The sequence below is a fragment of the Salvia hispanica genome, chromosome 4, assembly GCF_029641045.1.
Source record: "Salvia hispanica isolate PSC_SH4W2 chromosome 4, Shi_PSC_v1, whole genome shotgun sequence".
NCBI lineage: Eukaryota > Viridiplantae > Streptophyta > Magnoliopsida > Lamiales > Lamiaceae > Salvia > Salvia hispanica.
The window spans coordinates 19,443,241-19,453,574 of NC_142695.1; the positions used below are offsets into that span (position 1 = coordinate 19,443,241).

The window sequence follows — 10,334 nt, forward strand, 5'->3', positions numbered from 1 at the left end:
ACTACCTTTTTAGTAACGTGTTATGTGGGGAGTGTGTAATGACATATACACTTACTCTACTAATTAATCAATTGTCTTTTCCATTTGAATTCAAAATCCATCTCGAAGATATAAGTTTAACCAACCAATATCCACGAATAACACGATTTGGATTATAACATACTTATATAGTTTGATTGTATTATTCTAATTTGATGTGTTTCTTTTTCACATTAAAGTTTGGATGTCTATCCTTTGCAAAATGATAAAGAAAGAAGATAGGAATCTTTCTAATTAGTTTGTTGGGAAATGCGTTCACCAAAAGATTTGAATCGATCCAACTTAACTGCATTCATAAATAGTAGTGGAGGAGTAATATTTATCTGTTATCATGCATGGATTAATCATTTGATTGTCATTAAAAAATTGATTATATAGTTTACAATCACTTTTAAAATAAAATATTTTCAACAATAGATAAACCTAAAAATTGGATCAAGTCAACAAATGTTCAGCGATTTACTATATTAAAAGAAGTTTCCGATTTTATAATTTATAACAATACTAGTATTTAAATCACAAATCAGAAAATGAAATGAACCAAACATAACAAAACTTTGATAGGACTATCTCCAATGATACTCTAAAATCCAAAATAAAGTAGATATTTAACTCCATTAATACTCTAATTAAAATCAATTCTATTTGGATTTTAAGTAAAATAGACTCATTTTTAGATTTACACTAAAACAAACTTAAATCACTTTTTAAAATTTGTGAGTTAAAATACTACTAGTATTTAGTGGATAGAGAATATTTTTAAAATTTGAATTCAGTACTCCATAAATGATTAAATTAAAATTACTATTTAATTTTATGACATTAATACTAAAAATAAATTTAAATTTAGTGTAAATAATTAGAGATGCTGTTAGTAAAATAACATTCTCTGTTCTCACTAAAAATTACAAGTAAATAAGCTAATATTATGTCATACTGCTATAATGAGGTAAAGAAAATTATAAATCTAATGGTTGACGTAAACAATTTATAATACTATGAAGCATGAAGATAAATATAAAATGGATTAAATATAAATAATGAATATTCCTCATATATTACATAAATATAAATATGTGACAAATGTAACACTTTAATATCTAAATAGGGTATTCAATTAATTGAAAAAGAAAAGAGAAGAGAAAAGAAAAGAGAAAAGCGCGTTGCTACAGTTGGTGCGCCGTGTTGCCTTTGTTTCTTTCTTTCTTCTCCTTCTTCGTCTCATCACTCAGTTGCTTTCTCTGTCTTCCCTTTTTATAAACGCGGAGTGTTTCCACTCTACAAAATAAAATAAAGCTCGTCAAAACAAAATCTCAACCTACAATTAAACCATACTCGATTCTCAATCCAAGCCTATTGGATCATGTTCCGATCCTGCTGTTTGCGCTGCTTTGGCCTCCGAAATGCCGACGCCTTGCTCTGGCACTCCGAATTGAAGCCCCACGCCTCCGGTGAATTCTCGATCGCCGTCGTCCAGGCCAATTCCAACCTAGAGGATCAGAGCCAGGTCTATACCTCCCCCTCCGCCACCTACGTCGGAGTTTACGACGGCCACGGTGGACCTGAGGCCTCCCGCTTTGTCAACAGCCACCTCTTCCCTCATCTCCACAGTAATTTCCTGCAATTCCGCTTCTATTTCTTTCTTTTCACTTGAGGTTTTGCTTGATTGTGTTGTTTAGTATTTTTGTTATTTTTGATTGTTTTGAATTTTGATCCAGCTCTGAACTCGGAGAAATAGAATATATCGAGATTGAATCTATGATTGTAGAATGTTCTTTAATCTCGTCGATTTGTGATGTGCAGAATTTTCCAAGGAGCAAGGGGGATTATCGACGGATGTGATAAAGAAGGCTTTCAATGCCACTGAAGAGGATTTCACTCGCTTAGTGAAGAGATCATTGCCAATCAAACCACAGATTGCTTCAGTCGGATCGTGTTGCTTGGTTGGTGCAATTTCAAACGGTGAATTGTATGTTGCAAACTTGGGAGATTCAAGAGCTGTTCTCGGTCGCAGAGGTTTTGATGGAGAGAAGAAGTTAGTAGCGGAGAGGTTGTCTACAGACCATAATGTTTCGTCCGAAGATGTTAGGAGGGAGGTTGAAGCTCTTCATCCTGATGATTCACCTGTTGTGATTTATTGCCGAGGGGTTTGGAGAATCAAGGGAATCATTCAGGTGCTTTTCTTCATCTATTTAACTTACTATTGGAACGACTGTTTGCAAATTTATAAGCATCTGAAATGAGTTAATCCTCACAAAACCATATTTTTGGGGCATTAGACAATTTTCTACTAGTTTCATATTGTATTCATTCTAGTGTTTTGGTTTAAGGTTTAGTAGTCATTTCACTGTGTTCTCTATTAAAGAAAAACTTATTATTTAATCCAATCCAATCAAGTACTGATACCGATTATAGTAAACGGGCCAAGAGATTTAGCTTTGAACTAAAGACATGCGATTCATCGGCAGAACTCTTGGCTGCTTCTCTTTCAGCTAGATCCTACTGCTCAACTTGAAAGAGCAATCACCCGGAGTTGATTTTATGATTTTATCATCTGTTTCTGTTCAGTCTTTCTTTTTCTCCCAAATTTGTATCTCAGACTATTTTTGTGTGAGTGGCTGCAGCAAAGCTCACAATAAGTTCATTTGCTAAAGGATCATGTCTTGGTTACTCTGCCAGGATTCACATCCTCTGCTCCTTGCCATATATCTCATGTAGCTGAAGTTGAAGTAGATGCCTTCCACACATGAGATGATGTTAAGATCATAAAGCAAAGTGTTGTGATCCTGGTGGCTCTATAGTCTCATGCCTTTCTTTTTGACTACTTCGAAGATCCTAATGACTTCAAAGAAGCTCATTTAGCATTTAGGATCTATTTTTCCTTCATTCCTTGTGATTTAGAGATATTCATGTTGGCATGGTGAGACAAAGAGTTAGTGTCTTTGTTTTATCTTTAATCATTCCTTTTTCTAGTTTATTGACATGAAGCCAAATGTGAAGTTGAATCCCTAATGTTTTTGTTATCTTTCTTCAGGTATCTAGATCAATTGGTGATGTCTATTTGAAGAAGCCCGAGTTTCACAGAGACCCTATTTTCCAGCAGTATGGAAATTTTGTCCCCATGAAGCGACCTCTTATGTCGGCTGAACCTTCCATTGTAACCAGAAAGCTGAGACCACAAGATATGTTTATTATTTTTGCCTCTGATGGTCTGTGGGAGCAACTCAGCGATGATGAAGCGGTTCAAATAGTTTCCAAGTACCCAAGAGCTGTAAGTGTCCAGTATCTGCCAAACACCGTGATAAATTTGTACTGTTTCGACGTATGCTTTATACCAGCCATGGCCTACTAAACAACTTACACATCTCATGGTGTAATTTTGCAGGGAATAGCCAAGAGGTTGGTTGCAGCTGCCATTCAGGAAGCAGCAAAGAAGAGAGAAGTGAGGTACAAAGATATCAAGAAGATCGAGAGGGGTGTGAGGAGGCATTTCCATGATGACATTACTGTAATTGTGATGTATCTTGATCACCAAACAACAATCTCCACTCCTAAGCATAAGCAAGGCACAGTTGGATCTACTTCTCCGCCTATTGATATCCATTCCCATAACTCGGATGAAACGATGGAAAGTTCTAGCGACAGGATCTTTCCCAACAAAGAATCACGAGCAAATGTGTTATACTGAATTACTCAAAAAACAGTTTATGTTGTATACAGGGTTGGTGTAGATAAAATAGAATACAGTACAAAAGGATTTTAGTTAATTTTGAAGCATAGGCTCTAACATCAATTACACATTCTTTTTGTTCTTTTTTGGTCTGAAATCAGTTTTTGCTATCAGAGTTACTCATAGACTGATAGTTTAGTTCACCTGCAGATTATTTTCTGAGTATTATTGTGCTCGTCTCCTTTTAGGGCAAAGGAATGGATCACAACAAATTAAAAAGCACACAATCGAATGATCAATGACTACTAAAATCCAGAAGAAAAAAATACTCGCATATATAAACACTGAAATTTACATATACCGAGAAGCAAGATACAATGATCCAGGAAGCAAAAACAACCACCAAATTCACATAAGAAAATGACATCCGCCAACTATGTATACTTCCATAATGCAGCATCATTTTCTCTCCCCAATTGAAATCAATCTTATTATACAACATTATTCTGTTTCGTGCAATAAAGAAATGATACATCACACACTAATAAAACACATTCATTCACCAAGCATAGAGCAAGCAGGTATTCAACTCAAGGAACAATCTTGTAAGCTTTCACCTTATCAATCCAAGAAATGAAGGAATTCTTGGAATTCCTGAATCCAAGAAATCCATGCTCCTTGCTTTTGTTCATTGTATCCAGCAAACATGCATTCTGAAACACAACATCTATCAACCACCAATGCCCAATATCCTCCAACTTGGTAGGCGCCAAGCCATTCTCCCTCACGATCTCGTCCCAAACCGGACCTTTATCCTTCATCAACTCCTGCAGTTTAACCTCCTTCCCTTCCTCATACTCCCCACACTCCACCCCAAACTGCTCCGCCAACACCTTCCAGAAATGCTTCCATCTAAAAACATCGCCATTGCTCACATTGAACGCCTCATTCTTTGCGTAAGGATCCACAGCTGCCCATATCTGATGCTCCGCAACCAAATCCGCATCCGAGCAATCCGCGTATCCATCCCAAGTAGTCTTACTACCGGGATACCTCAAAACCGCACCCTCATGCTTGCAAATAGCTGCGTACGCACAAAGCGTTCCAACAAAATTCATAATGCTGTACGGTGAGAACCCGAATATAACCCCAGGGCGGTGCACGGACCAAGTCAAACCCTCCTTCTTCCCAGCTTCCACAAGCAGAATATCCTCTAGGGTATAATAGAAATTCAAGCAATCCAATCGAGGCAAATCCTCGGTAAACGGAGGATCATGAGGCTGAAACTTCACTAGAGAATCAAATGGACCGAGATAATGCTTCCTACCAGTCTGCAAACAGATATGCTTCAAATTGGGGCAATTAGGGATGACAACATTCAGCACATTTTTCAACATTTCCCCATTAGCTTCACAATTCTCCTTCTCGGTGGATCTGTTAGTCCACGTGGCATAGAAAATGTTGGTTATATCGGTGAGAGGGGATAGCTTTGTTTTGACGTCGTCGGCGTCGGATACATCGCAGGTGATGTAGTTGATTGGGTGATCCTCGTTCCAGGAGGGGCGGGGGCGGCGCGCCACGCCATAAACCTTCCACGGGCCACCTGGAGTGTCGGAGAGAGGAAGGATCTCCGCGAGGCTGTTCCCAACGATTCCGGTCACCCCCACCACAAGAGCCACGCTCTGGTAGTTCGGCGGTGCCTCATCTACATCGATTTTTTTCTATTTACACATCAAATTACATCAATTACGCAAAATTCGCATGTGGAAACACAAATCAATTTCATCATAAACCTAGAAAAGTGAAGATTGAGTAATTGTTTACCTTTGCAGCGCCAATAGCTCCAGCCCACCACCAGCTCATCTTCAATCGCGGAGGATTAGGGTATGTTTGTTACTCCAGTTTGGATCGTGAGAAGAATATGAATCTGTGAGGGAGATTGCGACAGTGAAGCTTAGCTCACGGATCTTTCTTTTAATGGAGAAAAACAGAAGTGCCTAATTAATTCATTAATGAAATGAAACCATTTTAATATCTTAAGATTCCGTGTACAGATTTTTGTCTGTAATTCAACTTTTAGAGACGAATGAGAAAACAATTTCCATGTTAATTGTTCAATTATTGCATCGTCTCCGTTGTTATCAGTTAATAATAATATAAACGTGGTTCCAATAAACTCAATTGTCACAATCTAGTGGAAAAATTCAGAGGCCTCAATTTATATCTTGCAACTTTGAAAATTAATTGTTAATTTAATGACTTATACCCCATCTGTCCCATTAGAAATGAAACTTTTTCTAAAATGGAAATAACACCCTCTCTACTTTTTCTTCTCGCTTACTTTACTCTCTTTTCATTAACTCACAAAACACCACTGCATAAAATCCTATGCCAAAAAGCAAATGTTGCATATATATTGAGACAGGGGGAATATCTGTTCGTAAATGTGTGATGGTAAAAAAATGTAGTCACACACGTGTCTAAATGTCATAAACAATCGCTGAACGAATTTAGTGTATGCATGCTTAAAAAATTAACGAAGTGGCTGACTAATGACATAGAAATGTGGCTACACCTCCTCTAACGAAGTGGCTGACTAATGTCCTTTTTGTTCTCTCTAACCTCGTTTCTATAGTCCTCTTCGGTGAAGCTTCTTGCCCAAAACCCCCTTTGTAGCAAGTTTCGCCATCATCAATAATTTCTTGCGCCCGTTATTTTTTGAGTCGATTTACCCGTTAGAAAGTACTTCATGTTGATATCGCACATATTATTTTCACTTCTAACTTCCCACTCATTGATTAATACTCTTCATAATTCGATGACTAGAGGAGTATATATACTCCTCCAGTTCCATTTTAGTTGGAGCATTCTTTTTCACAAATATTAAGATATTGTAAGTGTTTAGACGTTAAGTGAAGAAAAAAAATTAATTTTTATTTAAAGAAACGACTCAACTATCATTATAATAACTAAAATAGAAATGCAACTCAACTATCATGAAATAGAGGAGTATTGCGTTAATTATGCTTAAAAGTTTAAAATAAGAGAATATCACATGTTCAATCACAATACTATGTAAGAACATAGGGAGTAGTATATTTTAACACTCCCTTCGTCCCTAAAAATAGAAATTTTCTTAGGAAATTTCTTTCTTTCCAATAAGGCGTGAACCATTTTCTAGTAACATAATTTTCTTTCTATCTCTCGTACTTTACCAATTTTGCATTAAATTTCTTGTCATTTCAACAGTTTTCATTTTTAAGGGAGAGAGGGGAAGTAATACTCAAATTTGTAGTTGGGATGATCACTAAATAGAGTAGTTAGCTTTTATAGATACAAGATTTGCTAATAAATTCAGTCGCGTTCCCATTCACTTTCTTGAGTCAGAAACTCCCAAACATGAGGATGCAGCGATTATGTATATATGTGTCTAGGTCATTATTTCAACCGGCTTAAATGGTCACACACACACAAAAAAAACTGTATTTCAAAACATAAGACTACTTTTCAAGCACTATAAACTCATAAAACCCCTTTCATTTATATTAGCATCACACGCATATAATTAGAGAAATACAATAACAAAATTAAGCAATATTTAGCAACTAAATTTAGTTTGTAAAACTTTACTATATGCATATATATACATAACTAATCCATCACCTATGTAGTACTCCTATCACAATGCAAATCAAAGTAGTTTTGCAATGGAACAGTGATACACATCTATATCTGCTAAATTTGGCATTACCTCCACACATATATCTGTCCTTCTGGCAACACCCAACTCCGACCTATCTCTGGCGACGCCCACCACACATGGAGAGGCTCGTTTCATGGTAGAGACGGGATGCAACCCTCTCATCTCGTTGTCAGCCTCTGCAATAACCTGGTTTCCTCATCCTTTGATACCAGAGGATTCAGTTGGCGAATATTAGTCACAAACATCATGGCTTCCTCGCTCCTGTTCAGCTTACAGTACCAATCCACAATGGAGTTATACGTGCTCTCGTTCGGCCTGCAGCCGTGCTTGATCATATACCGGATCACACTAATGGCCTCCACAAACATCGCTTCTGCAGCATAGCTAGCAACGAAGGTATTGTATGTGATGACATCTGGGGCAACCCCGGATGCAGTCATCTCCTCGAATATCCTCGATGCATCTTTCATTCGGCCATTCCTGCAGTAGCCGTAGATCACAGTATTGTACGAGATGATATCGAGCTTCACCCCTTTCGACACCAGATACCTCAGTATCTCCTCAGCTTTCTCAAAGTTCCCAGACCGGCTGTGCATGTACATCAAGCTATTGTATGTTGTTAGACTAGGTGTGATCCCGTTCTCCTTCATGAAGTTCAGGATCTCATTGGCCTTGTCGAGCAACTGCCTCCGACCATATATTGAAACCATAGCATTTAGGGTAGGCACGTCGGGGGAGAAGCCTTTCCTCCTCAGCTCGAGGAAGGCTTGCTCTGTTTCATGTACGAGATCACTCTTGCTGTAGACCAGAACAAGGGTTTTCAGCAACACAGGATGTGGTTCGATTGCACCATCATATATATCTCTAGCAAGATCGTGTATCTTCTCGACTTTCTTCCCATTAGCATACGCATGAAGCAACGAGCTATAGGTCATCTGGTTAGGTTTACACCTTCCGTTCATCATCTCAGCAAACACTTTCTCTGACTGCTCCCACAGCCCCCCTCGTGCCAACGCTGCCAAAACAGCATTGTACGTGGATAGGTCAGGGGCAACCCCCGCCTTCAACATGAGCTTGTATATAGCCATTGCCTGGTCAAAAGCTCCACACCTACTATAAGCACTAATCAACGTGTTAAACGTGTCTCTCTCAGCCACAAACCCCGACTTCTTCATTTCCTTGAACACTCCCGATACCTCCGTGTCCATCCCATTCTGCCCAAATACGGCCAAGAGAGTGTTCCAAGTAACAACATCAGCCTTGCATCCAGACGCCTTCATATCATCAAAAATCTTCATCATCTCCGTAAACTTGCCACGATTCCCAAACATCTTAATCAGAGCATTGAAAGTGCAGATGTTTGGATTGCAGCCTGCAGCTTGCATCTCCTCAAACACCTTCATCGCAGAATCATCCTTCCCAGCCTTCTCAAAGCCTGACAACAATGTAGTATAAGTAAACACATCCGGCTTGATCCCCTTATCCATCATCTTATCTTTCAGCTCCATCGCCTCCTCCAACAAACCGTCCCTAGCATAAGCAGATATCAATGAATTGTAAGTCACTATGCTCGGGGAGAAATCATTAACCTCCATCTCCCTCAAAACTTCTTTCGCCTCCTCAGGCCTCCTCGACTTCCCATAAACATCCAACAAAGCATTATAAGTAACCTTATCGGGCACATAACCAGCTGATTTCATCTCCTCAAACATCACTTTAGCTTCTTCATACAAAGATCCCCTCCTACAACAACTTATGATGGTGTTGTACGTGTAAGCATCAGGAACGACACCTGAGCTCTTCATACCATCAAAAACCTCCATGATTTTGTGCCAAGGCATCCCCATTTTGCCAAAAACATTCAAAATCACATTATAAGTTATCAAAGTAGGCTTGCAACCCTCCTCCTCCATTTTCCTGAACACCATTACAGCCTCCCTATACCTCCCATTTCTAGCAAAAACAGTAATCAAGGAAGTGTAAGCATACACATCAATCCCATATCCATCTTTCTGCAAATTATGCAGCAGAGAAGCTGCAGCAGAAATCCGGCCATCCTTCCCCAACATAGTAATCACCACCGCTACGACAGACCCATTGATCAATTTCTGCGAATCCGAACGATTCTTTATCCAATCGAAAACACTCATAGCCAAGTCGCATTTTTTATGAAACCCCAAACCCTTAATTATACCCAATAAATCAGAAAATACAGCATCTATATAATCCTCAGAAAATTCGGAGTCTTCAATTCTATACCTAAGCAAAGCGGATAGCTCTTGGTGGAGCTTGGCCGGATTGAATTGAGGATTGATGAGGGAGTGGAGAGTGCGCTCACCTAGAGGAGAGAGGCGGCGATTGAGCCAGGGCTTGCCCTTGTTGGGGTCGCGGTGCTTGCCGATGCGATGGCGTGGGCGCTGGAGGGAGAAGGGGTCGTGGGAGGAGGTGGTGGCGGGGCTTTGTTGGGAAAGGTAATCGTGGAAGAGAGGGGATAAGTTGGGAGGGGGGAGAGGAGGCGCGGCGGCTGAGGGAGGCAAGTCTTGGAAGAGAGGTTTAGAGGGAGGGGGATTTGGGAGGATAAGAGGGAGAGCTAGCTTTTCCGCCATTGAGAGTGTAGTGAAAACCCAGGGTTTTAGAAATGGCTAATCGATATTTATTTTATTTCAAATTTCAATGGGATAATATTATGGTCAGTAATAGTTTTGCTGGAGACAAATTTAAACCCAAAAAATAAAAATCTTCCCTTTGGGTCACAAAAGGTGGGTCACGTCTCGAGTTTTTAAAAACAAAATTTTGTTTATACTAATTAATAAGAAAGAATATAGCTCTACAACTCCATGATAGATTCGCCGATTTAAATCTGATAAATTATGTATGGATGTGTTTCTCTAAATTGATTTGTATAAAGAATTGTTTGCATAT

General features: G+C 39.0%; 3 protein-coding genes across 3 annotated transcripts; 1 reads left to right on the forward strand and 2 right to left on the reverse strand.

Annotated features, from left to right (window-relative positions):
- Nucleotides 1–1,248: 1,248 nt before the first annotated feature.
- On the forward strand, nucleotides 1,249–3,852 carry LOC125192283 (putative protein phosphatase 2C 63). Its single transcript, XM_048089817.2, has 4 exons — nucleotides 1,249–1,649; nucleotides 1,843–2,213; nucleotides 3,074–3,310; nucleotides 3,425–3,852. Exons 1-4 carry the CDS (start codon nucleotides 1,403–1,405, stop codon nucleotides 3,725–3,727), a joined length of 1,158 nt encoding a protein of 385 aa, XP_047945774.1. The 5' UTR covers nucleotides 1,249–1,402; the 3' UTR covers nucleotides 3,728–3,852.
- A 168-nt stretch (nucleotides 3,853–4,020) lies between these two features.
- LOC125192282 ((S)-8-oxocitronellyl enol synthase ISY1) lies at nucleotides 4,021–5,826 on the reverse strand. Its single transcript, XM_048089816.2, has 2 exons — nucleotides 5,534–5,826; nucleotides 4,021–5,430 (listed from the first exon to the last, which is right to left on the reverse strand). Exons 1-2 carry the CDS (start codon nucleotides 5,570–5,572, stop codon nucleotides 4,300–4,302), a joined length of 1,170 nt encoding a protein of 389 aa, XP_047945773.1. The 5' UTR covers nucleotides 5,573–5,826; the 3' UTR covers nucleotides 4,021–4,299.
- Nucleotides 5,827–7,228: 1,402 nt separating this feature from the next.
- Nucleotides 7,229–10,037, reverse strand: LOC125196237 (Pentatricopeptide repeat (PPR) superfamily protein). Its single transcript, XM_048094667.2, has one exon. It carries the CDS (start codon nucleotides 10,016–10,018, stop codon nucleotides 7,571–7,573), a length of 2,448 nt encoding a protein of 815 aa, XP_047950624.1. The 5' UTR covers nucleotides 10,019–10,037; the 3' UTR covers nucleotides 7,229–7,570.
- Between the last annotated feature and the right edge of the window lie 297 nt (nucleotides 10,038–10,334).